The following is a 27,921-nucleotide window of genomic DNA, read 5'->3' on the forward strand; positions in this document are numbered from 1 at the left end:
TGTGCCGGGCACCCTCACGCGGCACCCCTCACCCGGTCATGGGGGTGTTGGGGGCCCATCTCCCCTTACCTGCCCTCCTCCAGGAGGAGGCCTGCGCCCCCCCCTCCCGCAACCCCCCGGCCCGGCGAGGGATGGAACCCGGCAGGTCGGTGCCGGTGCAGCTGAAGCCCCGCAAACCCTCGCAGCGGGCCAGGATCCCGGCGCCCTTCTTCGCCCACCCGGTAGGTCGCTGGCTCCGCCCGCGGCCCCCGACTCGTCCCCGCGGCTGGCGTCCCCCCCAGCCCCCCGTGACTCTGCCCGCGCAGGGTGGGGCAGCCGAGCCAGCGGAGCCCCCCGGGCCGGACGCCGCGGAGGCAGACGCGGACTCCCTGGTGCCCACGCACGACGAGCGGGGCCGCCCCATCCCCGAGTGGAAGCGGCAGGTGATGGTGCGCCGGCTGCGGGCCCGGCTGGCGGACGAGGAGGCGGCGGGCGGCCAGGTACGGGGCGTCCCGGGGATGAGGGCGCACGCTGCCGGCCCGGGGGACGCTGACGGCCCCTCTCCGCAGGACGCGGGCTCCTGGCGCTTCTCGCCCTCCCGCCAGGCCGTGCTGGGCCCCTTCGGGGAGCTGCTGACCGAGGCAGACCTGCAGCAGCTGGAGCGGGCGGTGGAGAGCCTGCGGCTGCGGCGGCGGGGCGAGGTGTACCAGGGCGAGCTGCGGCGCCTGGCGCGGGAGCTGCGCGCCCTCCTGCCCGCGCCGCTGCTCAGCATCACCGTGCGCAGCCCCCCGCCCGCCCCCGGGCAGCCCCTGCCCCTCTGGTGCGGCCGCCTGGCCGGCGCCGTCAGCAGCTTGGCCGCGCTGCTGGCCCACGCCGAGGGGGCGCGGGTTGCCTCCCCCGCCGCCGCCGCCGCCGCTCCCCCCGCCGCGGCCGGCGGGCAGCCCCGGGAGCCGGCGGGCAGCCTGGCGCAGCGGGAGATCCGGCAGTGCGGGGTCTGCGTCCGCAGCCTCCGCGGCGCCTTCGAGCCCGCGTGGAGGGCGGTGGAGGGGAAGGCAGCCGGGGGGAGCGGTGCGGAGGCGGCCAGCGACTCGGGCATCAGCTGGGAGCAGGCGCTTTCCGACGGCGGCGGCTCCCCGGGGCCGGGGTCGGAGTGGGGCAGCCTGAGGAAGGAGCGGATCGTGATGCTCTTCCTGAGGCACTGGAGACGGTCCGCCTACGGCCCCACCCCGCCGGCCGCCGGGGACCCCCGGGAGGCAGCGGGGACCGGGGAGGGGGGGGCGGCCCGCCTGGCGCGGCAGAGGGCGGCCATCCAGAGGCTTCTGGGCGGCTGGCGGGACGCCGCCTCCCGCCGCCCCCCGCCACCGCCGCCCCCCGCCGCCGGCCGCGCCCCGCTCTCCCCGGAGCAGTTCGTGACGAGAGCCGGGGGGGGGGCGGCCGACTACGAGAGCCTGTCGCTGGAGCTCTTCATGCTGGGCTATTTCCGCATCCTGGAGCAGGAGCTGCCCCCCGAGGAGCGCCGCGGCCGCCACCTCCTCTGCTTCGAGGTCTTCGAGCACCTGGGCCGGCACGGCTGGCGGGCGGTGCGCTCCTTCCACCGCGCCGTCACCGACGAGATCGCCGCCGGCCGGCGGGGCTGGCGGGACGGCTTCGACGACATCAAGGCGAGGTATTTCGGATCCCCTCGAAGCTCGGCCCGGCGGCTAGGGGAGGCCGGGGGAGAGGGAGAGGGAGAGGAGATCTGCCGCTACATCGACCGCAGCTTCGCCTTCTGGAAGCAGAAGGAAGTCGAGATCTTCAGCTTGGAGGAGTGATGCCCGCTGGCGGGGCGGGCGGAGGGCTGCGTGAAGCCGGGGGCTGCAATAAACGCCTTTTCGGTTCTGTCCGAACTGAGCGAGGCTTCCCGGGGCGATGGAGAAAGCTTTTGGGCGGGGGGGGACCGCCCCGGCACCCCGACCCGCCCCAAGTCCCCGGGGATCGGTGTCTTGGCCCCCGGCTCCCCGCGGCGAGGCGGCTGCCGCCGTTTATTTGTGGCCGCCGAGGAGTGAAATAACATCCTATATTTAACACTCGGCATCGGCAGCCACAGCCAGGGGGAGGAGGGACATCGCGGGGACCTCCGGCGACCGATGGGGGGCGGGGGGGGGGATGCTGGAGGGAGCCTTTTCCCCCAGGCTTGCGGTGCCCGGCTGGCCGCGGAGGGATGCTTTCAAAAAGCAGCAAAGCCTCAGGGCGACGGGGATGGGCAGCAGCGGGCAGCTCCGCCCGAGCGGTGCCTTTAAGAGCAGGGAGCGGTGTCCCGGCGCTGCCTAAAAATAGTGTGTCCCCCCCGTCCCGGCCGGATCCCGTGTCGCGCTGAGGTGTCCCTCCCCAGTGCCGGGACCGCGGCCACTTCCCTCCCGGCGGGCCGGCCGGAGGGCTGCAAAGCCCAGGTGAGAGCGGGAGGGAGCGAGCCGGGGCAGGGCTCATCCCAGCCCCAAAACCACCCCCACCCCCGAAAGATCGGTGGCAGCCCCCGCAGGGCAGCTCAGAGCGTGGGGAGGAGAAATCACAGCCACCCGTGGAAGTGGAAGTGGGGGGCTCCAGGGAGCACTTCAGCCCCTGCTGGTGCCTGTAAATCAGGCGCTGGGAAGGTGCAGTTTTGCCGGGGGGGGGAGAGAGGGAGATGTCATTGCCTTTTCCTGGCAGGGACGCCCTTGCCACGCTCCGCTCAGGCTCTGTCCGCCGGCAAGGCCCCGCAGCCATCCCCAGCACCATGGTGAGGAACGTGGACGACTTTGACTTCTGCCTGCCTTCGCATGCCCAGGGCATGCTGGAGGGGCTGCAGCGGCTGCGTGCAAACCCCAAACTGGCGGATGTGACGCTGGTGGCGGGCGGGCGGGAGTTCCCCTGCCACCGCGGCGTCCTGGCCCTCTGCAGCCACTACTTCCACGCCATGTTCTCCGGCGACTTCGCCGAGAGCATCGCGGCGCAGGTGGAGCTGAAGGAGGTGGACCCCGGCGCTCTGGAGATGCTGCTCGACTTTGCCTACACAGGGAAGGTCACCATCAACCAGGGCAATGTGGAGGGGCTGATGCGGACCTCCAGCCAGCTCCACTTCCCCACTATCCAGAAGGTCTGCAGCCGCTATCTCCGGCAGCAGATGGATGCCACCAACTGCCTAGGTATCTGCGAGTTCGGCGAGAGCCACGGCTGCCCTGAGGTCTCCTCCAAGGCCTGGTCTTTCTTGCAGGAGAACTTTGAAGCCGTCTCTCAGCAGGAGGAGTTCCTCCAGCTCTCCAAGGAGAGGCTGGTCGTCTACCTCTCCAATGACCAGCTGCAGGTGCAGGAGGAGCAGAGCCTGGCCGAGGCTGTGCTGCGCTGGGTACGCCATGACCCAGGTCCCCGAGCCCAATTCCTGCCCGAGCTGCTGGAGCTGGCCCACCTCGTCTCGCTGCCCGACCAGTACCTGCAGAACCTGCTTGCCACCGAGCCCCTCGTCCGTGACTCGGATGCCAGCAAGGCCCTCGTCGCCCGATCCCGCGCCATGGTGGGTACCTGCTGCCCCAAATCCCACCCCTCAAACCGGGGTGGGGAGGCTCGGCTGTCAGTCTGACAGTCCTGGCCCGGCCTTTCTGTCAGGGGCAGAGTGATGCCGGTGCCCAGAAGAACCCCCCGACCCCACCACAGAAGCTGGAGGAGGTGCTGGTGGTGGTTGGTGGCCGCGTGCTGGAGGAGAATGAGGATGAGGACAGGGGATTGGAGATGCCGGCTGCTCCCAGGAACTTCGCCTTCTACAACCCCAAAAGCAGTAAGTGCCCACGGCAGGGATGGGGCAAGTGCGCACTCCCCCTGCATGTTAATTAACCCTCCATCTACGCCAAAGCCACCTCTTGCCAAATGATCTGGTGTCAGGAGGGGCACCGGGGGGGGAGGGGAGGGAAGAATGAAACAGGGCTGGCTTAAAAGTGTCATCACTGGCTGGGGGGGTCATCGCTTGGCTCTGCTGCGTTTCAGGGCAATGGATGGCTCTGCCCGACTTCCCTGATTACAACAAATGGGGCTTTTCCCTGGTGGCTCTGAACAACGATGTGTACGTCACAGGTAGGTGCTGGGGCTGCTGGTGCGGGGTGGGGGTCCCCGAGGAGTGGGGATGGAGGATGGGGGACAAAGAAGTGGGCACGGGGCGCTGGCATCCTCTGGCTCCTCTCCGAGCAAAGCCCTCTCCTTGCTCCCCTCTTGGGCGGATCCGGCTGCTGACGAGGGATGCCCAGGGACGGCTGCACTCGGAGGGCATGGCCCGCCTGACCCGTCCCTCCACAGGCGGCTCCCGAGGGTCCCAGAATGACACATGGTCGACGACCCAGGCCTGGCGCTTCTGCCCCAGGGATGGTGCCTGGAAGCCCATCGCTTCCATGCTGAGAGCCCGGACAAACCACACCAGCGCCGTCCTCAATGGTGAGATCTACGTCATTGGGGGTAAGGCTGCGAAGACCCTGCGTGTGCTGCTGGGGCAGGGGTCTGTGGGTGCCCTGGAGCAGTGGGGTGGCTCAGCGTCCCGCTGCCGTGCAGGGACGACGGTGGACGCAGTGGAGGTGGAGCGCTATGACCCCTACAACAAGAGCTGGTGTGCCATCAGCCCAGCCCTCAAGTACGTGAGCAATTTTGCGGCCGCCAGCTGCTTGGGCAAGCTCTATCTGGTGGGCTCCTGCGCCATCAAGTACAACGCACTCACCCTGCAGTGCTACAACCCTGTCCAAGGTGAGAGCTGGCCCTGTCGCTGTGCCCCACCAGTGCCTTCCTGGGGAGCAGGAGCGAGGGGGAGGCCCAGGCAGGCGACATCCTGTGCAGCCAGGCACGGCCCCGCAGGGTGCAACCAGGTGTTAACGGGGTCCGGTGACGGCTGGCAGCACGGGGCCCGGGGCCAGCCGGGAGCACGGCTGCTGGCAGCATGGACCTGAGTCACAGACCTCCAGCACAGCCTGGGCCTGAGCTTCAGTGGAGCGGGATCCCCGGGGCAGAGGGATGGGGGAGGCTGCCTGCCTTAGGGAGAAACTAAACCCCTGTGACAATGCCACCTCCTCGGTCAGCCTCTGCGCAGCCGACGGTGGTCTCCCCCGTCCCACACCACCACTACAAACAATATCCCCCCCACTTCTTTTTATGCAAGATCCTCATCTGGGATGGGGACCACGGGTGCCACCGTGCCTGGCCATTCTGTCCCCTCCCTTTCAAACTCCTTAAATAGCCGCAGGCTCGGCGATGCTTTTTTCGGTCACTGGCAGCTGCATCAAGAGCCAAGGGTGGGATGCGCTGCTGACGGCTGCTCCTTGCAGATTTGTGGAGTGTGATCACATCCCCCTTCATCCCCAAGTACCTCTCAGCCCCACGCTGTGCCACCCTGCACGGGCTCATCTACCTCATTGGGGACAACACCAAGAAGGTCCACGTGTACGACCCGGAGGCCAACATCTGGCAGAAGGTAGCGGGATGCGGGGCTGGGCGCAATCACCCTCCCGGGGAGGTGGGGCAGCTGTTCCCTCCCCGCCAGCACCCCACAACCATACCCTTGCACCCCCTCCCCCCTGGGTGCCAGCACCCTCTCTCCCTCCTGCCCACTCATCTCTTGGCTCTATTAACCCCTGCGGAGCCAAAGAGGCCCCAGTCCTTCCTTCCCTGCTCCCCCGTCACACCTGCACTAGGAGCAGGGCTTCCGCACGGAGTTACTGATTTTAAGCAGCGTTCACACTGCAGAAGCCCACAGGACCCCTCTTTTCCAGCACCACCCTCCTGCGGGGAGTGTGGAGCTCCTGCCTGTGCAGTCCGGCAAAATCCTGCCTGTCCCCTCTGCCCTCCAGACCCCCCGCTCCCTGCAGCACCCCCAGCCTTGCTCCCGTACAAGCACAATATGGGGATGCTGCTAAAAGCAAGACATGGCCCCAGGGGCCCCCAAACCTCGCAGAGAGGACAGGGTGGGGGGACGCGCCTGGTGGGTCGATGTCCTCCGTGGTGGGAGTGGGAGGTCCCTGGGAGGTCCCCATGTATCTTGCCCTGCCCCTCACGCAGGTGCAGCTCCTGCACATGCTCCACGAGAACGGCGGGATGGTGCCGCTGGGCGACCGTCTCTTTGTCACCGGCGGCCACTGGAAGGGGATGGACGGGGACTACCGGGTGGAGATGGAGGTGTATGACTGCGCCAAGGACCTCTGGACGTGGGAGGGCTCCCTGCCCTGCCTCTGGCTTTTCCACAGCTCCTCCTCCATCTTCATGGACACCTCCAAGTGGACGGAGGCTTTCCAGGGTGACCATGGGTGGTAGAAGAGCCCCCAGCGTTGCCTGTCACCCTGCGCAGCCGCTCTCCCCCTCTCACCTCTCTCTCTGCTGCCGGTTCAGCTCTGCAGGGGGGAGAAGATGGAAACCCCTCTGCTGGGCTGGCTGGGGCATTGGGAGCATGTCCCCCCCCCGCCACCATGGGGAAGAGGCTTTTCCTTATAAACACGCTTTGGCTAACATTCTTTTCTTTTAGTTTGGTTTTTTTTTTTTAAGAACTGCCTTTCCCCCCCGGAAATCCCCAAAGCTTTTAGGGTATTTCGAGGCCTCCCAAAGTGTGGCCCATCCCATCAGAGACTGACATTGCTGCCCGGTGGCCATGGCCCCTTTCCCCATCACGTTGACATCCCGCATGGGGAAACACAAAGGGAACTGGGAGAATCTCTCTTTCTCGACACCCAAAGCTCTCTGGCACCTCGCTGGCTCACATTTAAGTGTCAGATCCACTCCAGCACCCCAGGGAGCAGAATGACAGGAGGTAAACCAGCTTGTGGATGCTATGTGTCCTTGGGTGGCACAGTGGCCTGTGGCAGGGTGCTTCATCCTGGTTTCTCTCCCGGGATGCACAGCACGCACCCCTGGGAGGTGACCCAAGGGTCATGGTGAAGCAGCCGGCACCTCCGTGGCTTCTGGCTCCTGGTGCCGGTACAGAGCCGGGCGGTGCCTCCCGCCCCATCCCTGTCTCTGCTGGTACGTGGTGGCAGAGGACGCCCTGGGACGGGGAGAGCACAAGGCGTCGCTTCCCCGATGGCCAGTTCCACCAGTGGCCCTGGGACGTCGTAGCTCTGCCAGCGCCGTTTGATGGTTAATCTGTTCTGTGTTAGGTTTTTTATTATTTTTGAAGCATTAGACATGCACGCCGAGGAGCTCTGCGGGTCGTGGGGGGAGCCCCCCGGGGTGGGGGGGGAGCGTCCCCCGCTTGTGGCGCTCCGCGCTGCTCCCCACGGGCCACGCGGGGTTTTATACACGCGGGGTCCTCGCGTCCCGCAGGAGACAGCGGGGTCTTTCCCGCGGCAGTAGCGCTGTCGCCGGCGGGCCCCGACCAAGCCCCGGCAGCGGGGCGGGCCCCGCGGCGCCCTCGGAAGCCCCGAGGCGGGGCCGGGGCCGGGGCCGCCCTCCCGGTAGCGGCGGCGGGATGCGGCTGCCGGAGCTGTGCCTGGCGCTCCTCTGCGCCGCCGCCGCCGCCGGGACCAGCTCCCCGGGGGCGGCCCGGGAGCAGTCCCCGGGCCCGGGAGCAGCGGCGGGGAGGGAGGGGGAGGCGGGACGCGGAGGGCCGGCCGCCCCCCGGGCCGGCGGCGTGGACCCCCGCCAGGCGTGGATGCTGCTGGCCGGGAGCCCCGGGCGCGCGAGCGGCAGCCGGGCCCGGGGCAGGACGGGCACGGTACGGGATGGGACGGGGGCTGGCACAGCACCGGTACCGGCCAGTGGCCCATCTCCAGGAAAATCACCCCAGGCTGCCTTGCAAGTCGGTGTGCCGGGCACCGTGCTGGAAGAGCTGCTGAGGGAGCTGCAGCTCCTGCTGAAAGGTACCCACCGGCCCCGGGGCGTGCTGCAGGAAGGGGGGGCCGAGGGGGACCCCAGAGCAGGAGCAGGGGACAGCAGGGACGAGGCACCGCAGGGCCGGGCAGCAGAGCCAGGCGCTGTCTCATCTTGGGGCCAGGAAAAGCCAAGGTTCCTTCCTAAAGCCAAGCCCGGGTTGGGTTTTCGGGTCAGGCATGGTGAAGGAGCAGGCGAAGGCGTGCAGGAAGGCCTGGGAAGGGCGTGAAGAAGAGGAGGAAAGCGGTGAAGGCAACCCACAGGCCAGGTCCCATCGTCGTGTGGAAGCAGCCTTCCACTGCCGGACACGTGAAAACATCTCCATCGAGCAGAGAGCGCGGCAGGAGCTGCAGCTCTACTACATCGTGAGTGCCCGGGCTGCCACCCCTTCCTGCCTGCAGCATCTTCCTGCCCATGGGGGCACCTGCCCTGGTACTGGGGCTCATTCTCTAACCCAAGCCTTTCCCCATCCCCAGCCGGAGAAGCAGGGGACGTTCCACCGAGGCTCGGGGCTGAACCTAACCAGCGGGCAGTACACAGCCCCTGTTGCGGGGTACTACACGTTCACCGCCACCCTGCACATCGGTGAGCCCTCAGGCATCCCCCACGGCCCCGCCGCGGAGGTCCGGGATGGCTCTCACCCTCCCCTCTGTCCCAGTGCGCAGAGAGCATCAGAGGAAGGGGCAGCCGTGCAGGGGGAATCGTCTGCGGGTGCTGATTTGCGTGCAGTCCCACTGCCAGCACAACAGGTAGGGCAGGGCAAAGCTGTGAGGGGAGAGGGACCCTGGGCCAGGGAGGGAGGAAGGAGTCCAAGTGTGCCCAGGGGAAAGAGGGACACGCTCTCCCCAGCACCACCCTCCCTCTTCTGCAGCAATTTGGAGACCGCGTCCCACCTGGAGAGTGGTGGTGATCTTTTCACCATCTCGGTCACCGGAGTCCTTTACCTGCAGGTTAGTGGTGCCAGCTCCGCTCGGGACTGTGCTGGGCAGGAAGGTGCCTTCTGTGGCCCCAGCTCCAGGGCTGGGCATCGAGTCTGTTCCTCAGCCCAGCTCCGAGCCCAAGAGACACTCAGGGTTGAGGTCTGCTGGGACACTGCAGCACATACCATGGCTGGGCTGCCCTGTTGGCCTCGATGTTCTCCTTTTCCCAGAAGGAAAGGGGTGAGCAGCCCCTCCAGCTCTCGGCTGCTGCGTGCAGGGGAGAGCTCTCTCCTTTGCTCTGCCAGGCTGTGCCCAGAGGAGGTGTCCCAGCCCCGTTAAGCCCTCTCTCCCTCCAGGCTGGGCAGTATGCCTCTGTTTTCGTGGACAACGCTGCAGGCTCTCCCCTCACCGTTCAAAGCGGCTCTGATTTCAGCGCCATTCTGCTGGGGGTATGAAAGGGAGCTGAACCTGTGCCAGAAGCGGCCAGACCCTTCCCTCTGCCAGCCACCGTCATGCCTCCCCTGCTCAGCACCAAGCCCAGGGAAGACCTTTCGCTGCGGCAGGAGCCGCAGGCTGGCCTGATACTGTTCGTGCTGCAGAACCATCTGAAGCTGGATGATCGGGGAAGAAAGGATAATAACAATAACAATAATAATAATAATAATAAAGCAGCCTGACAAGGAGCTAAAGGAGTTCACTTTTATCTAAAGGCTAGCGCTGGAAGTTTATCTTGGAAAATGCTGCTGACAATGGCAGCAGCCGGCTGCTTTCTCTGTAGGGCTCAGCTCCCACCATGTCGAGCGCTGGCGCCTGGGACCTCACACCTTCATTTTCGCTCTCAGCACATTTCCCTGCCCAGCTTCTCAGCAGCCCAAAACAGATTATTTGTATCGCTTTAGCTTCCCTGCAATGTATTAGCAGTAAATGTTGGCTGGCAGAAGCCAACGTCCTTCGCAGCTAATCTTCAAAGCAGAGCCATGTCCCGATAATACCGCACATTCGATTAAAGCAAATTCCTGTCCTGTGCCTTTCCACACCAGGGCTCAGGCTGTGGGCAGCGCAGATATGCTCCTTGCTTCGGCGCCGATAGCCATCTGAGCCGAGGATGGGCGCAGGGCTACGTGCCTGAGCGAGGGAGGTAGGAGAGGTAGGAGAAGTACCCGGGCAGGCTGGGCGTGGGGCGAGGGAGGCACATTTTATTTCTTAGTAGCACGTAGCACTGGGCAAGCTGTGCCAGCAACACCGCGAGATAGCCCCAACTGCACCCAGCCCCACCTTCTCCGAGGGATCCACACACGTAGGCGGGGGGGGAGGCAGCCTCCTCGCGCCAGACCTCACTCATGAGGGCTTTCCTGGCCCTGCCTGGCCTTCTCCGCAGGTTGCATCTCCTCAAGGAGTCTGGTGAAGTAGCTGTTGCTGGGTGGGGTGGTTTGGACTGGGTGGGTGGGCTCTGGCTGTGCAGTTTTAGTGCTGACTTCTTCCCCAAGGCAAAGAGAACTCGTCCCTGAAAGACGTGCTTTTCCCCCAGCTGAAGGGGTGGGCAGCAGCATCCTCCCAGAGATGAGGTCTCTGCAGCTCTTGCCCAGCTGAGGAGTTTGCCCCAGGCAGCACCTCCCAGTTACCATGCGTGACCGTGAGCCGAGGCAGTTTCACTCAGATCAGCCACCTTCCCTTCCTACCAAACACACCCGAGAAGATACAGGAGGACTTGCTCTTGGAGAGGGGGCTCGCCAAGCTGGTAAGCTGTCCTCTGCAAGCGAGATATAAAGAGGGCAGTGCACTTGAACACAAAATTGAAGGAGTTGATTAAATTGGAGATACTGGGAGGCTAATTTAGGTGTGGGGAGGGGGCTAGAAGCTCAGTCAGGCCCAAGGGAGGGAAGCTGCATGTACAGCACTTCTGCATGGGCCACCACAGGGTGGTGGTCCTGGAGCTCCCCACAGTAGCAGGATGCTGCTGAGCAATGAGGCAGGGAGAGTTTATTTCCAAGAAGCCTCTGGCAGATCCCACCCTACCAGGAAATACAAGCAAACAGTTTTTTGACTTCCACTAAAGCTGGGGTTGAGCCTGCCTTTCTAACGGGCTGGCTACTCACAAGCATGGTGAAGCCTGCTCCACAGTGCTTCCTTTTCCTCTTTGCCCCGAAAAACGGACGCTACAATCCATTTTATGGAAATCGCTATTAACTGTACCATAACACTGCGTATTATGTTCCTAGTTGGAGTTGCGCTTTCAGTACCATTTCTAAAGGGAAGGAAAGAGTTGTAAGAGGAGGGAGGGGGAGAGAATACAGAGAAGGACAAGCTTCTCTCACCAGCTCTTGCGCTGGAATTAAGAGGGGCCTCCTGGAGGGAGCACCAGAGATACGGGTGCTTGGCTCAGCTCTCACAGCGCAGCACACAGCTCTCCCCAGTGCAAGGGCTGTGAAAAGCCCAGAGGCAAGAAGGGAGGGTGAGCTGCCCTTCTGAGCTCTGCTGTCAGGGTTTCTTTTGTCTTGGCTCTCTAAGTTTGGCTTTCAAGAGCAGAAGCAGCAGAGTGTGTTGCTAACACGGGCAATTCCCTCTCAGCTCATCCTGCAGTACAACCTTACATCAGAGTATGCAGGAATGGCTGGGAGCAGAACAAGCTGGCAGAGGCAAGTGCTACCCAAAGTATGTGCTGCAGGCCCACTTCCCTCCTCAGGGCTCTGCAGGAGATGCAGAGAGTTAGCACGAGCCAGGCCGAGTTAGCCTAACCGTTAGCATAAGCCCACGAACTTTGACTTCTGCAGTAGCAGAAATAGATGAAAGACGGTCAAGCCACCTGTCTCAAACAACAGGATTGCTTTTAGATGCTCAAGGAAACAGATAGCCCAGGATCCGGGACCATCTCCCAAGCTCCAAGGAACACAGGGAGCAGAAAAGAGCACAGGAAGCCTCACAACCCTGCGCAGGACTATACACAAAACGGCAGGCACCACCACACCGACCTGCCCAACCTCTCTCTGGGACTGCACCGTTTCTTTCGCAGAGCAAGGAGGCTGCGCAAGAAACCACTGCACAGACCCACTGGCTCATCTCCCTCACTGCACTGTCTCACTCACAGGACGGGAAACTTGCGTAACCTGGAATTTAAGTGCTTTGGTAGCCCAATCCATTTAGCTTTCACCCTCTCATTTGGTCTTAAGCCAAATTTTCTCTGGAGAACAGCACACCGACTCTCTGCAGCAACAGCTGGTAGAGGAATGAGGACGGGATGAGATACCAGACACTTAAGAGCAACAAGTACCTAAAACCCGAGATGCCTGCTCCTCAGATAGCACACAGACAAGCACAGAGCCTGTCCTTACCTCTGCTGCCTGGCAGGTCCATTTGGTGAAAACACTCTCCCAATAAATACCAGGAGCAAACTCCAGCCACTTTTGCCGTATCAACAACTAGGTTAAAATCCCAAGCAGAGGGAAGGTACACTGCTGCTCTGCAAGCGGTGTTTGTATCACTCAGCCGCACGGCGCCTCATAACCCAGCTTCAGAACCTTCCATTTCCTTCCCAGCACTAAGATGACAGCCCACACCGCATGCAAAGCCAGTGGCCTGGGGGCCTGCAGAGTCCGTAGGGTACAGCCCAACTGGGAGCTCCCACCAAGTCCTACAAGCTCAGGACTCTCCCAGGGCCTCATACAAAGCTCAAAGAAACGAACAGCAGAACTGCACCATTTAGAACAGCTGGCAGAGTTCATGCCCACAGATGCCTGCTCTTGCTAGCACCTCTGCCAAATGGATTTATTTGGTTTGCCAAGACATTCACGGGGGGTTGACAGGACAAGAGATTTCTGCATAGGCTGATCTACTGTGGCAGCCACTTAGGAAACACTGCTAGCCAAGTGAGATAAAACTATTAGAAAAAAAAAAACCAAAACTTTATTTACATTGAAGAGCATCCAGCAGGACCCTCCCTCCCCCAGCCACACATGCATGCACACCGACTTCTCCCTTCCCTTACATCCGCCGCAAGCTGGGGATCCTGCTGCTGCACCTCATCTCTCAGTGCTCTATCCGGACCACCATGACCGTGACATTGTCCGCCGACCCTCGCTGTACTGCCTTGTTGGCTAGTCTGTTACATGCAGCTTCATATCTAGCGTCTGCTTCTAGCTTCCCTTCTCTCGTCTGGATGTTCTTATCCTGTGGGGATGAGGAAAGACAACGCTGATTGTTCCCAGCAAAGCACGTAGGTGCAAGCACATGGTGATTTCCAAGCATGGGGAAGCAAAACAAATAAGGACAACCTCAGGTATAAGGGAGGACACCCTGGCAGAAGGACATTTCTGCAAGTCAGAGTCTTTCCATTTCATGCCCCCTGCACTGACAAAGCCAGTCCCCACGCTGCCTTCTCCTCACCTCCAGGCAGGACATAATGAAGTTCACAGCTTCTTCTGGTGTAAAGACTTTAAAGAGGCCATCACACGCTATCAGAATGAACCTGGAAATCAAGCAGAGACAGGTTCCAAGGCTGAATCTTTGGCTCCCCAGCTACAGCAAAATCCCTCCAAGCTATTTTATGAGTACCCACACTCCAATCCAAAGGGAAGATGCCATAAAGCTCATTTGAAAATCCCTCGGAAGCACCAGAAGTCCTCTGGTGCGTCAGAACCTACCATTCACAGAGCTGAGGCAAAGTACAGGCCAAAGAGCCAGGCAAACAATGTAAGACCTAGATCAGGACACCCTGGCAGTCCTACTGACGCTGCACCGTTAGGCAAGACCATATACCTCGCCCTGCTGGAAAGCTTCATTATTTCTCTAGGAACTGCTTCTTTCCTTTGAGTCCTTTTCATTCACGTATTTTCCCTGTGAAGTAGCTAATGCAAGGAAATAGAGAGACACAGCCAGCTTAATACCTTATGTGCATCCCTTTAAAGCCTTTACATTTCCACGCTCCTGAGGTATGTGATAACTTAATTTAAATAGAAGTGTTGAAAAGAAAAGCAAGCAGCTTAACCCAGAAATAGAGGCATAACTGTGATCGGAAGACTCCGCCACAAGGTATTGCCGCAGGCTGCAGAAGGTTGAGGGGATCCAAAGCCCAAGGCAAGGAGAGCTGCCTCCCAGCTCCCCACCAGAGGATGGGTGGGACAGCCTGCTGCGCACTCCCTGCCTGCACAAGGGACTGTATTAAACAGGAGCCCAACCGGAGTGACCAGAGAAGGAAAGCTACAACCATCCTGCAGAGGTGGCCAGCCGATCAGAGCAGCATGCGTCTCTGAAGACATCGTTTCAGAGCCTGATGCTCAGAGTATCTTAGTGGATCACTTGATATGGGACTCTAATCCCAGAAAAAGCAGCAGTACTGGGTTTCTCCCCTCAGAGAGTCCGCAGGGCCATACTGACATGAAAGCTCACAGCAATTTGTCATTGCCAATCATATGTTAGAAAAGTATCTCAAATCTGCAAATATCAGAGCCAGATGCAACGGTATTTGTGGGCACCATGGCTGCTAGAAACCACTCTTGGAGAGGATAGGGATCCAAGAATTCAAGCCTTAACCAACTGCTTGAACACCGGTGTGTGAACTTATTCAGAGCATGAAGGAAGTCTAAGGCTCATGTATGTTATCTCTGCTGCAAGGCCGGTTTCTCCAACAGGAACCTTCACAGTATCTTGGCAGAGTGAGGCAGCAGCATCATCCCACTATACTGATAAGGAACAGGAGCCAAGAGACATCAGCAGTAAGAGCACTCTCTAATTCTGGGTGATCAGGCTGAAGTGCCTCGGCCCTAACAGCAGAGCATACGGGGTCGTGCAGCTTGTGCTACTTCTGCTGAGCCGAGCTAGGATGCAGCCAACCCCCTTGTGTGTGGACACGCTTTACCTGTCGTTGTGTGTGAGTTGGCAGCGTTTGATATCTGGCACAGAGATAACACCACAGCGTTTGTACTGGCCATCCCCGATGGAGCGGGAAACCTCCAGCACTCCTAGGACTCTTCCGTCCCTGCACAAAGAAAGAAAACATGGAGAGCCCTCCCCAACACGCACACCTCACTACACTGCCTGACGGGGACACTCTTCATGGTGCGTTCAGCTGCCTTGCACAAATCCTGACCCACTTCCCCAGCAAGTTCAAATCTTCCCTTCAAAGCCTCTTTCCCTTTCTGCATGTTTGTGTGAAGCTTTGGGAAACAAGTGGAGAGGGGGGGAAATAAATGAAGTCAGGAGAATTCAAGGCTGTTTTCTGTCTCCCTGCCCCAACTCAAGTCCTGTTTAGCCTAGCAAGCCAGGGAATTAAGAGTTATATGCCGAGCTGAACTCCCAGAGGCGGAGGTTTGAATTCACAGACTATTCTTTGGCAAGGTATCTAGCAAACTGCATTTCAATAGAAGCACAGAGCGGCAGCAGGCAAGACCAGGTCTGAGCCAGCAGCCCCTCCTGTGCTCTGCCTATCAGGACACCAACCCCTATAAACTGCCTCAGCTGGGGGCAGTTCCAAGGAGCAAGAACCATGCCACTTCAACTTTCCGGATGTCTGCTGGAAATACCACACGGCAGAGAGGAAACAGTCGAGGAGGTTCCTGGAGTGTGTGGAGGATAACTTCCTGACACAGCTGGTAAGCGAGCCCACCAGGGGAGATGCCTCGCTTGACCTGCTGTTCACGAACAGAGAAGGGCTGGTGGGAGATGTGGTGGTCGGAGGCCGGCTTGGGCTTAGCGACCATGAAATGGTAGAATTTTCGATACTCGGTGAAGTAAGGAGGGGGGCCAGCAAAACCGCTACCATGGACTTCCGGCGAGCGGACTTTGGCCTGCTCAGGACACTGGTCGAGAGGATCCCTTGGGAGACGGTCCTGAAGGGCAAAGGGGTCCAGGAAGGCTGGACGTTCTTCAAGAAGGAAGTCTTAAAGGCGCAGGAGCGGGCTGTCCCCATGTGCCGCAAGAAGAACGGGCGGGGAAGGCGACCGGCCTGGCTGAACGGGGAGCTCTGGCTGGGAGTCAGGGAAAAAAGGAGAGTTTATCACTTGTGGAGGAAGGGGCAGGCAACTCAGGAAGAGTACAGGGATCGCGTTAGGTCGTGCAGAGAGGAAATTAGAAAGGCAAAAGCCCGGCTAGAACTCAACCTGGCCACTGTCGTGAGAGACAACAAAAAATGCTTTTATAAGTATGTTAATGACAAAAGGAGAGCCAAGGAGAATCTCCATCCTCTATTGGATGCGGGGGGGAACGTTGCCACCAAGGACGAGGAAAAGGCTGAGGTACTCAACGCCTTCTTTGCCTCAGTCTTTAGTAGTCAGAGTGGTTATCCTCAGGGTACTCAGCCCCCTGAGCTGGAAGACAGGGACGACGAGCAGGATAAACCCCCCATAATTCAGGAGGATGAAGTTCATGACCTGCTACGCCACCTGGACGTTCACAAGTCTATGGGGCCGGATGGGATCCACCCGAGGGTACTGAGGGAGCTGGCGGAGGAGCTTGCCGAGCCGCTCTCCATCATTTACCAGCAGTCCTGGTTAACAGGGGAGGTCCCGGATGGCTGGAGGCTTGCCAATGTGACTCCCATCTACAAGAAGGGCCGGAGGGAGGATCCGGGGAACTACAGGCTGGTCAGCCTGACCTCGGCGCCGGGGAAGATCATGGAGCGGTTGGTTTTGAGGGTGCTCACGAGCCATGTCCGGGACAACCAGGGGATCAGGCCCAGCCAGCACGGGTTCATGGAAGGCAGGTCCTGCTTGACCAACCTGATCTCCTTCTATGACCAGGTGACCCGCCTAGTGGATGAGGGAAAGGCTGTGGATGTGGACCTGGACTTCAGTAAAGCCTTTGACACTGTCTCCCACAGCATTCTCCTAGAGAAGCTGGCGGCTCACGGCCTAGACAGGTACACTCTTCGCTGGGTAAAAAACTGGCTGGACGGCCGAGCCCAGAGAGTTGTGGTGAAGGGAGTTAAATCCAGTTGGCGGCCGGTCACGAGCGGTGTTCCCCAGGGCTCAGTGCTGGGGCCGGTCCTGTTCAATATCTTCATCAATGATCTGGACGAGGGGATCGAGTGCTCCCTCAGTCAGTTTACAGACGACACCAAGTTGGGCGGGAGTGTTGATCTGCTGGAGGGCAGGAAGGCTCTGCAGAGGGACCTGGACAGGCTGGATCCATGGGCCGAGGCCAATGTATGAGGTTCAACAAGGCCAAGTGCCGGGTCCTGCACTTGGGCCACAACAACCCCAGGCAACGCTACAGGCTTGGGGAAGAGCGGCTGGAAAGCTGCCCGGAGGAAAAGGACTGGGGGTGCTGGTCGACAGCCGGCTGAACATGAGCCGGCAGTGTGCCCAGGTGGCCAAGAAGGCCAACGGCATCCTGGCCTGTATCAGAAGTCGTGTGGCCAGCAGGAGCAGGGAGGTGATCGTGCCCCTGTACTCGGCACTGGTGAGGCCGTACCTCGAATCCTGTGTTCAGTTTTGGGCCCCTCACTACAAGAAGGACATGGAGGTGCTGGAGCGTGTCCAGAGGAGGGCAACGAAGCTGGTGAAGGGCCTGGAGCACAAGTCTGATGGGGAGCGGCTGAGGGAACTGGGGGTGTTTAGCCTGGAGAAGAGGAGGCTGAGGGGAGACCTCATTGCGCTCTACAACTACCTGAAAGGAGGTTGTAGCGAGGTGGGTGTTGGTCTCTTCTGCCAAGTCACTAGCGATAGGACAAGAGGAAATGGCCTCAAGTTGCGCCAAAGGAGGTTTAGATTGAACATTAGGAGAAATTTCTTTACTGAAAGAGTGGTCAGGCCTTGGAACAGGCTGCCCAGGGAAGTGGTGGAGTCCCCATCCCTGGAGGTATTTAAAAGACGTGTAGATGAGGCCCTTAGGGACATGGTGTAGAGGGCATGGTGCTGTTGGGTTGACGGTTGGACACGATGATCTTAGAGGTCTTTTCCAACCTGTATGATTCTATGATTCTATGATTCACTTTCTCCTGATCCCTTGGTCTTTACTAACCACTGATCGCAGCAATCAGTTCTGTGAAACCCAAGTTACGATCCTCCCTAGGAAGCAGTTTTGTTTGCTAAACTTTTCTAATTAACTGAGTGCTGCCCCAACAGAAGCAGCTTCCCACACTCCACCTTTCCAACAATCGAGCAGCTTCTCCCCCAAAAGGCTCTTCTGTGCTCTCTGAAAAGACACAAGCTCATTCATCTCGTAGTCCAACCAGCCCCACTTGAGATAAAAGCAAGAAGCGAGGCACGTCACAGAGAAGGTATCTGATACTCACACACTTTGCAACTTATCTCTTGGGTCCAAAATATTGAAATACAAGCAGTGGGAGAGGCTCCCAGGCAGCTGGGGAGATCTTCCCCCGGTTCTGAAAAGAGCTAACAGACACTGACCCATCTCTTTCCTGTATGCAAAGATAGATCAGTGCTAAGCATAAGAAGCAGCATGTGCTCTCCAGAGATAAGGGGAACAAGGCCCTCTAGACGTGGCAGCGTGACAGAACTGAGCCCACCCTTCCTCACCCCAGGGGGCATTCTGCCTCCGCAGGCACTAAGAGTCCTCTCTTGTGAGAATACCATTAAATCAAGAGACAGCTTTCAAAGAAGGGAGAGAACCTAGCCAGGGAAATCAGACACAGCTGCCCAAACAGCCATGCACATCTACATGCACAGGAACATTAAGATAATCCCGTTCTGCCTCCAGAAACCTCCCTCCTACTGCAGACCACCGCAGTGCATCAGCTAACCCACAGAACACCACCCCTGACATTGAGGGCTTCTTGTGCCCTCTCAAACCACCCCCCCTCTTACAGGACAAGGCAGGAGAGGTGATGCTGCAAGCAAGGAAGCAAGTTCTGTTCAATGCCACAGTGTGCAGCAAGCAATAACTTCTTAAACAGTCAAGTCCAGCTCTGTAGGTCCAAATCTGCAGGTCAAGCTTAAGCAACGTCCATGCTTGTATCGTTACTCCCAGGCTTTCACGTGGGTTCCTGCCTTTGCAGCACAGCACCCCACCGCCATTGTAAGCCCCTGGGAAACCAGCCCCCATCAACCAACTCAAGTCACTGAATCCTTAGACACCTCAGGCACCGCTGTGCCTCCCACAGATTCTCTCCAGGCTCTCACTAGCATGAGTGCTGGGAAACTACAGAATCCCAGTGCCCAGGCCCAAAGTTGGGCCAGGGTTTAGATTTGCTCACTCACACCCTTTAGGCACTTACCTGACATTTCCCCCAGCTTTCTGTATCCGCATACGCTCCTCATATTGCGTGGGGTTGTGCTCTTTACTGAGGCTTAAGGCTGCGTGTTTCTGACTCTCTTCATTATAACGACACAGAATCGCCTGTGCTGACAAAAGACCCTCGTGAGTAAACAATAACAAAACTGCAGCAAGAACAACTTCTTGAAAGGGCGCTGCAAGTTGTAGCGGTGTTCCTCAGGGCTCAGTCCTGGGGCCAGTGCTGTTCAATATTTTTGCCAGTGATCTGGATGCCGGAGTTGAATGCACCGTTAGCAAGTTTGCTGACGATACCAAACTGGGAGGTGCTGCTGACTCTCTGGAGGGACAAGAGGCCTTGCAGAGGGATCTACCTCGATTGGAGCACTGGGCAACCATCAACGGCATGAAATTTAACAAGTCCAAGTGCCAGATTCCGCACCTGGGACGGAGTAATGCCAGGCGCAAGTATAAACTGGGAGAGGAGTGGCTGGAGAGCAGCCCTGCAGAAGGGATCTGGGGGTGCTGGTGGGCAGCAGGCTCAGCATGAGCCAGCAGGGAGCCCTGGCAGCCCAGAGGGCAAACCGCGTCCTGGGGCGCATCAAACACAGCATGGCCAGCCGGTCAAGGGAGGTGGTGATCCTGCTGTACTCAGCGTTGGTGCGGCCTCACCTGGGGCACGTGTGCAGTGCTGGGCCCCACCGTTTGAGAAGGGCGTGAAGGTCCTTGAATGCGTCCAGAGGAGGGCAACCAAGCTGGTGACAGGGCTGGAAGGCATGTCCTATGGGGAGCGGCTGAGGAGTCTGGGTTTGTCTCGTTTGGAGAAAAGGAGGCTGAGGGGCGACCTTATCGCGCTCTACAGCTTCCTGAGGAGGGGACGTGGAGAGGGAGGTGCTGAGCTCTTCTCCCTGGGATCCAGGGACAGGACGCGGGGGAATGGCTCAAAGTGCTGAACCAGGGGATGTTCAGACTGGACATTAGGAAGCATTCCTTTATCAAGAGGGTGGTCAAACACTGCAACAGGCTTCCTAGAGAGGTGGTCGATGCCCCAAGCCTGTCAGTGTTTAAGAGGCATCTGGACAATGTCCTTAATAATACGCTTTAACTTTTGGTCAGCCGTGAACTGGTCAGGCAGTTGGACTAGATGATCATTGTAGGTCCCTTCCAACTGAAATATTCTATTGTATTCTAGATACTGTGAGACATTTAGCACCACCACGAGAGAGCTACCACACACAGTTGTTTTACACTATGGGAGACAACACAGAACTACCCTGCACCCACCCAAAACACGACGCTTTGTAGGAACAGATGGGGAGCTCACGGCAACTGGGACATCCCACACAAACACCTCGCCCTTCAGGGCGAATAAAGCTCTCGGAGGAATCAAGATGCCAGCAGTGGGCTTCTCCATTCCGCTTACCCGGCTGTCCCCGAGATTGGCTATGTAGAGAATATTGTCAACAGCTAGGACACAAGTAGCTGTGGAGCCATCCTTCCATGCTGGCTTCCTGAAGGGAACAAAATGAGATTACTAAGGGGGGAAAACAATGTTTAAGAAGTTAGTCAGAGTGCTTCTGGGGACTCAAGGAAGTGTCATGTGCCAACACGCACCAGTCAGCTAGCACAAGCCCCCAGCAGTTGCCTGCAAGCAGCTAGGGAAACTGTTGGAGGTAAATAGCGAGCTGGACAAGGACAGAGGAGCTGCACAGAGTACTGCCTTCTAAATGCATGGCCAATGCCCAACTGGTTCAAATACTGCCGGCCACGCTCCCCACACCAACCCTTCCTCACACTTAGCTCCCAGGAAAGCTCATCTGTGGCTGGAACAGGCTCAGCCCTGATGACTGCCCAGAAGCTACAGCATCGTGAGCAAACAAGCACCCCAAACTCCTCCTCAGGAGGCTCCTTCTTTGCAGCAAAAGGAAGGCACAGTCAGGACTGCAGCAGAGTTGCCTTCCTTTTCGCTTTCATTTCCCTTCCTTTTTTCACAGTACCCCTGCCCACCCACCTCAGTCCTCACCACCCCACCTTAGCAGCAACACCGCTAACGAGTTCAGTCACTCTCCTGATATTTCACTTGCTGTAGTTAAGCTTGTACCTCTAGAGCTCTAGGTAAAACGAGAACCATTTCTTAGATTAGAGCTGCCAGACTAGTCCTCCCCACAATGAAGCCCGGCTATGATGCCACTCTTTACTGAAACTAGCTTTGAGAGACTGATTTCTAGACATATTTCATCCAGTTTTCCCTAACTTTGAAGGTGCAGCTGAATGAAGATCATTCATTTCATCATCAATACAGCTACCGCTAGCAATCCTTCGTAGCATCTTTGTCGTAAGTCACATTTCTGACCAAACGGAGACTGGTTTGGGAATGACACTGTTGTGACAGACTCAAGGAAGCTTTTTCCTTTTGTCTGGTCAAACTTGTTGATCTGATTAGGCTTAAGAGATTGAGCCAGTCTGCAATTTACTTAAAATTGAAAGTCTGCAGGGAATCTCAGAATCAGATGCATCAACAGTCTCTCCATCTGTGTTAGAGGTGTCACTATGAAATCGAAAAAAGAAAAACCAAATGTGTAAAGGACTGGTAACAAAGTGACTGTATTTTAAATGCAATCTATGTCTTCCCTAGTCCACACAGTTGGTGTGTCAGTTCAGCAGAGACTGGGAGAAGGTAAGGGTGCTTGCACTCAAAAACCAGCTGGGAGGCAGGCTGGCATCTATCCCACAGAAAGTAGCTGCTGTGCTTTTCAGCTTCGTTATAAAAGAATCTGTTAGAAACAAGCTTAAGATGAGGGACATTCTTCATCAACATCCCTGTCCTCAAAAGAGGTGAAGAAAGCAAGATTTAAACTTACACTGGGAGAGTTAAGTCTTTCAACACAGGGCATTAAAAACAACCTCAGAGATGTGCTCCAGCCTGGCAAGCATACTCACATACTCACCAAGAAGAATGCAGCTCTAAAGAAAGCTGCTCACAGCAGCCTGCAAAGTACTGCTCTACAGATACCCTCCTGCCACGCTTTGACGCTGTCAACACAGAGATCCCACCTCAGGCAGTGTGGGGTAAGTCACTCCAGCAACATGGTAAGACTTTAAAAAGGCGGCAAACAAGATGCCCTGCTAAGGACAGAGGTGCATTCTTGGTCATGTTTTGATTGCTTCCTTTACCACGAATGTGTATTTTAGTCTAAGGGGTCCCACAGACTGTTTACCACAGAGTAAGACCAGAACGTCCTGTGATGTAGCTCTAGCAGGCACTCAGCTGGCAGAGTTACAACCTGGCACAGCTAAGCTGTATGGGGTTTTGCCAACGCATAGACACGACTCAAGAGTTTCCTCTGCCCTGCACAGAACTAAGGCCTGTGAGATGCAAGCTAAGAAATACAAGCCCATGGGAAACATTTACACTTACTGGCTGGATGCCTGCTTTAGAAACTCTTCATCTGTGTGTTTGAAGGTGTCCAAAAGGCATCTCTTCACAGTTTTCTCCACGCTGACTACCTCACCTGTCAGACATGGAAAACAGCAACTCAGCTCCAATTAAAATGTATATCTGACCTATCCCAGTCCCTCCCTTTGCTCATCCAACACTCAATCAGGCAGTGCATCTCTCAGACCCTGTGCAGAGCAGCTAGGGCACATCCTAGGCTCACGCTACCAAAAATAGGCATGGTAGCATGTATGGAGAATTTACAATATACCCCTCTCCCCCACGGGCGTATTTTCATGCTTGAAGTGGCACTGCCAAACCTGGCAACAGCACATCTCATGCTTGCTTAGCGGTTCACAAGTGGCTACTTGTACCCTTGTGCCAAAAAGGCTTCCAGTCCTTTTCCCCAGGAGACAGCGCAATCTCGCAAGCCCACTGGGAATAAGGGATGGGAACTGTAGAACTACACCCAAACAAATCAGTTTCCCTATCCACTGCCATAATGTCAAGGCAGAAAAAGTGATGTTATCTTACAGCCCTTATTCCATTCGTCTCACCTTTAGGAAATTTCTTAATCAGATTTTGGTGCAGATTCTGTGCTGCAAATTTTGAGGCTCGGACTCCCCCGTGGCCATCAAAAACAGCGAAGTACGAGACACGTGTGCTGTGAGGGAACAAAGAGTAGCAGAAAGCGCCTAAGAAAGGCCATTAGCCAGAGGGTGGGATCGAGTACATTTGTCTCCATAACACCCTGCCCTGTGTCGGTCAGAATAAATACTGCACTCCAAGGCACAAACAAAGGTAGCAAGTCTCTAAGCTCACACATTCAAGCATTTACACAGTTTACGTGTGCAAGCACTGAGCTAAGAACTTTCTTGTGATTTTCCACCCCTCAAGAAAATGAAGGGCAGAAGAGAGTTTATAGACCACAACTTGGCATAAAAGCAGCTAAACATTTCACCCTAAGGGCACGGCAACTCCCCAGCACTACATAGACATCAGTCTAACCAACCCTACAGTTCTTTCCATGCCTAAACTTGTTGAAACTATGCTACGGACAAGAAACTCGAATCCCTCAGCACACGAAGCTCTCGGGAAAATATTAGTTCAGAAACTAAAGCCAGTTATCAGGACGATGCTTGAGAGCATTCCTTTAAATATATATATTCCCCCTACGCACACTTATATGTGTTAATTTGCTAAGAAATTTAAACTTTTCAAATGAGAGAGTTCCGATATCTGTTTTCTTCAAGCGTTCTCCATTGCCACCGTTAGGGTTTTACACACTGTAAAATCCTCAAGACAAGGCCTGATTACTTATAATTAAACAGAGGGTCTCTAAACATCCCCGCTTACATTTGGGTAACAGAGGCTCAATATCCAGAGTTATTGGGCCCTCACAATCCTTGTGAAGTCAGGGACCAAATCCACCAAGCATCACTCAAAGGGAGGTATTTGTATGTAAAACAGTCCTGTGATTTGCCCAGGAACATAGCTAATGATTCAACCTAAGTCTCCCAATAACAAGCCCAAACCACACACCACGACGCAGATGTAGTCAAGAGCATCAGCTGCTCACACCAAAAAGGATCCTATCATGGGTTTAGCTGAAGCAAGCTGGAGCTTCTTCACCCTGTGATGGCAGTTGAGGCCCACTTACATTTGGGAGGGCAGAGGCTGGCATTCCTCGGTGATATCGTTTAAGATGACATGTGCATCCTGCATGTCTTCTCTTTCACCTTTCCTCTCTGCCACATAACCCTTCAATCCAAGAATGCCCACTGACCCTAAATGGGAATAAAGCAGACACACGCACACAAATCAAACTCCTCCGTCTCCTCAGCTCAGACTGAAAACCAGTCATCAGCGACCACTTTTAGCTTTCAGAACCCTATCCTGGCACTGCAGCGAAGTACAGCCCCCGTCCTGCAACAACACATCTGGCACCTTCTGCTGAACAGGATATATTTATTTTGTAACACAGGTTTTTAAGTACCCCCAAGGTCAGCAGCTATAAAAGCCGCTTGACCCCATTTTGACAGGCAGCTGTAGCCAAGCAGGACTGCTGGGCATCGGACAGGGCTCTTTCCAAAAAGGGGCAGGGGGGCAGGTGAAGCGTGTGGCACTGAATCGGCAGATTAAACAAAGCACAGCTTTAAAGAGGCCGCTACAGACAGGAAATCAGGGTCCGCTGTACCCCTGAACACATCTTATTCCCAAAGCTGCAGCATAACAAGTGGGCACCTGCACTGAAGTCAAATGCCCTTTCTGTAACAGCAAGTCTTAGCAGCCACCCAGTGGAGAGATTTGTGGATGTGGCAAAAGAAACTGGTGTGGCTCTAGCCTTCCGGGGGTTTCACAACCAATCCCCTTCCTGGCATCACAGGAACCTATCCTGCAAACGCCGAGGTGCTTGCTGCTCAGCTTCTGCCACTTCAGCAGGGCCCGTAAGAAGGCCTGGGTGAGGGAGACAGAGAGTGCCAGGGAGCTCAAGGGGCTTCCACAGACTGCCGCAGCAGTTTGTTCCCTATGAGAGGCTGAAAATGCAAGCAGACTGAAGAACCACAACTTAGCTTTGGTCTGGACTTACTCAGCCCAACATCAAAAGTACAAATCGAGTACATTTGTTTTCAAACTGTCTGAAAACCTTTACAAACTTTCTTTTCCACAAGTTCTTCCCTGCCATTCTTCTCTTCCTCCTCCAAGGACTTTCTCTTCTCCCCTTTCCCGTGGCTCCCTGCTGATGAGACCTGCTCAGACGCACTGGAGGCTGAAAAAAAGCAAAAATGCAGGTGGCTGAAGTCTTCCAGCTCTGTTTTACTTGCATAAATTGAGCAGCAAGTCCTTTTATACCGAAGCACTCTCAGGAGCGCAGGCTCGCACACTCACACAGTATTAAGTGATCAGTTATTACTGAACAAGACACACTAACTGATCACAAATGTGCACACACAACTTCACTCAGCATGTACAACCAGCGGCACACATCGCTGTCTAACCCAGCGAGCGCCGATTTGATCGCTTTACATTGTGTGACCCTACCTCAGGCACAGTACAGCTGCGTTTGGATGGCAGGCTGTTGATTTTTCCCACCAACCCGCAGTTTGTTTCTTAGCTACCAGCCTTTTTTGCAGTTAACTGCTCAGCAAGTTAACGTTTCAGGTTAGGTCGCTCCTAATTTTTTAAATTATTATTATTGTCTAAAAATTGTGCCCACAACAATGCAAAGAAGTGTATTTTATTACTCTGAACGTGCATATTTGTAGGCATTTCAGAAGACAGGTTACAAATTAAAGTTAGCAAGCAAAATACGATTCCCACGACATCAGAACGCTAGCCTTTTCCTTCTGGAGATTTATTCTCGTATGGTATAGTGAATTATCTCACCTCCTCTCACGTGCTAACAAACACCTGTGTGCGTGCAGAGAGCTTTGCCAGACCACCAGTCTGGTTTTGAAGACATTTACAGCTAGGAACAAGAAGGCAGTCTGTGCCCACAGCAGAAAAGCAACAGAAGCCAGGGCAGTGGCAGCACCAGGCCAGTTCTGCCTTCGCTCTTAGCAAGCACACGCGTACTTTCACTCCCAAAGCAGGGAGCTTTCAGGCACAGATGACAGGGGTCCTCAAAAGACATCTGAGGGATGTACTTCTGGGAACAGACCTCAGTTTACTTTTAAAGAGTCAGAATCCCTATTTAAACAATCAGGGCACAAACAGATCGCCACGACAACCCGGACACCAGGTTAACTTGCCGTGCGTCCAACACAACGGGCTACATCAGTGGGTTTTCCTGAGAAGAGCAGGTCAGCAGGGGCTTGGTGAGCTGATGCAGCTCCTTACCTGTGTCACCGCTGCTGGCTGGCGGAAGATCATCAAAGAGTAAAGAGCCTCCTTTTCCTGCAGCAGAAGAAAAAGGCAAGAAGAACTAAGTACCTTTGTCCCTTTGAGGGAATAATGCTCTGTGTACGCCCCTCCTGAGGTGTGGGAATTATAAAACGCCAGTTTACCAAAGCGAGCCAAATTTCAACTTCTGTTACTGGATGGTGGGGGCAAAGTCAGGCCTTACATTAGTTTCAGGGGGTATTTATATGGAATGTATGTGAAACATTTATAATGTTCTGGTTATCCAAAAAAACCACAAAAAGAGGAGAGCAGCTGCTCTGCACACCGGTCCTGATAACCTGACTGTCTTTATCCTGACTAACAAAGAAAAGGGTTTACACAAGTTTCATCTCAAGAGATGCTGATGCAGAAAACACTGGAAGCCAAACTAACGGCACGAGCGCAGCACCCATACCTGAATCAGCACTGCTGGCTGGTGGGAGATCATCAAAGAGCAGAGGCCCTTTCTGGGCTTCCTTCCCTGTAAGACACCAGGACACAGTCAGGACCTGTTGCAGGCACTCAGGGGTTGGTTTCTGGAAGGACTGCCCCCCAGGCAAGCACAGGTGGAGTAACCGGGAAAAGCCTTGAACAGCCTTGGCTATTTTTCTTCCATCTTTAATTTAGGCAGCTCCTACATGAGCAAAACAACCACCTGCCTGGGGATGATGTGAACTTTTATCTTGAAAACAGCTTGCCTTTTTTTTTTTTTTTTTTTTGCTAGGAATCTACTCAACTTGTGTTAACATCCCTCAGCAGCCCGATCAAGATGTTATAGAATGGGAGGGGCCCAGAAAGCACCAAATTATTTCAGGTAACATCATTACAGCTCTCCACAGACCCACGACCCGCAGCAGCACAGAGAGGGGAAAGGCTCCAGTACGGCCTAAACCGCATGGATAACACTCTGCATCTGAACCAGTCCCAGGGAAAAAAGAAAACTACAAAAAAAACCCAAACCCTGTAATATCTCCAGCGATTTTTAAGCCACCCCCTCCTGCAGCCGCCCCCTCACCCCCCGCCCTCAGGCGCTGGGAGCCTTCAGCTGCTACCGTCGCCCCGGGGCGCTCCCTGTAGCGGCGGGCAAGCTGGGCGCGGAGCCGGCGCCTGCCTCCGGAGAGGCTCGCTGCCCACGGCCGCGCTGAAGCAAGCCCGGAGGGGCTCTGCCCGGGTCAGGCCCTGCGCGGGTGAGGCCCTGCCCGGGTGCGGCCAGGGCAGAGCAGGACGGCGGTTAGGCGCCCGCCCCGGGGGTCGCAGCCCCCTCACCCGCCGCCGAGGAGCCGGGCTCCGGGAGGTCCCCGAACAGATCCATCTCGCCGCCGGGCCGGCAGCGCCGCCGCCGAGGCCGCTTCCTCCTGCCCAGGCGCCGCTCCGCTCCGCCCCCCCCGGGCTGCCAATCTCCCCGCGAGGCCAATCAGCAGCCGCGGACGGACCGGAAGTAGGCGCCCGGCCCGGCGGTGGCGGGGCGGAAGCGGAAGGCCGCCATTGGCCCCGCCCCGCGAGGCGCCTGTCAATCCCCCTAGCGAGTGGTGGTCAAATACCCCCGCCGGGTAGCAGCGCGGCGCCTTCTCCACCAATCGGAAGGCGGGGCCGCCCTGCCACTCAGTCCCGTTGCCTCGCGCCTTGCTCCGCCAGGCTGACCAATCCCGCGGCTGGGGGGAGGGGGGAGCGTAGCACCGCCCTTCTGTGCCTACCAAT

General features: G+C 56.9%; 3 protein-coding genes across 4 annotated transcripts; 2 read left to right on the plus strand and 1 right to left on the minus strand.

Annotated features, from left to right (window-relative positions):
* The first annotated feature begins 1,046 nt into the window (after nucleotides 1–1,046).
* Nucleotides 1,047–6,469, plus strand: KLHL30 (kelch like family member 30). The gene is made up of 8 exons (XM_075157710.1): nucleotides 1,047–1,645; nucleotides 2,665–3,505; nucleotides 3,598–3,766; nucleotides 3,973–4,059; nucleotides 4,279–4,434; nucleotides 4,528–4,716; nucleotides 5,292–5,437; nucleotides 6,022–6,469. Exons 1-8 carry the CDS (start codon nucleotides 1,161–1,163, stop codon nucleotides 6,271–6,273), a joined length of 2,325 nt encoding a protein of 774 aa, XP_075013811.1. The 5' UTR covers nucleotides 1,047–1,160; the 3' UTR covers nucleotides 6,274–6,469.
* A 935-nt stretch (nucleotides 6,470–7,404) lies between these two features.
* ERFE (erythroferrone) lies at nucleotides 7,405–9,396 on the plus strand. Its single transcript, XM_075157713.1, has 6 exons — nucleotides 7,405–7,811; nucleotides 7,999–8,186; nucleotides 8,298–8,406; nucleotides 8,480–8,570; nucleotides 8,693–8,771; nucleotides 9,098–9,396. Exons 1-6 carry the CDS (start codon nucleotides 7,421–7,423, stop codon nucleotides 9,194–9,196), a joined length of 957 nt encoding a protein of 318 aa, XP_075013814.1. The 5' UTR covers nucleotides 7,405–7,420; the 3' UTR covers nucleotides 9,197–9,396.
* A 3,222-nt stretch (nucleotides 9,397–12,618) lies between these two features.
* ILKAP (ILK associated serine/threonine phosphatase) lies at nucleotides 12,619–27,911 on the minus strand. Of its 2 annotated transcripts, XM_075157711.1 has the most exons (12): nucleotides 27,490–27,911; nucleotides 26,639–26,704; nucleotides 26,182–26,238; nucleotides 24,989–25,111; nucleotides 24,002–24,128; nucleotides 22,899–23,005; nucleotides 22,324–22,417; nucleotides 20,329–20,416; nucleotides 18,910–19,031; nucleotides 14,593–14,712; nucleotides 13,122–13,203; nucleotides 12,619–12,905 (listed from the first exon to the last, which is right to left on the minus strand). In XM_075157711.1, exons 1-12 carry the CDS (start codon nucleotides 27,533–27,535, stop codon nucleotides 12,765–12,767), a joined length of 1,173 nt encoding a protein of 390 aa, XP_075013812.1. In that variant the 5' UTR covers nucleotides 27,536–27,911; the 3' UTR covers nucleotides 12,619–12,764. The 2 variants fall into 2 exon arrangements, with proteins under 2 accessions (XP_075013812.1, XP_075013813.1); XM_075157712.1 differs by lacking the exon at nucleotides 14,593–14,712 and having other exon boundaries at nucleotides 27,490–27,605.
* Between the last annotated feature and the right edge of the window lie 10 nt (nucleotides 27,912–27,921).

This window comes from Calonectris borealis, chromosome 9, assembly GCF_964195595.1.
Source record: "Calonectris borealis chromosome 9, bCalBor7.hap1.2, whole genome shotgun sequence".
Classification (NCBI taxonomy): domain Eukaryota; kingdom Metazoa; phylum Chordata; class Aves; order Procellariiformes; family Procellariidae; genus Calonectris; species Calonectris borealis.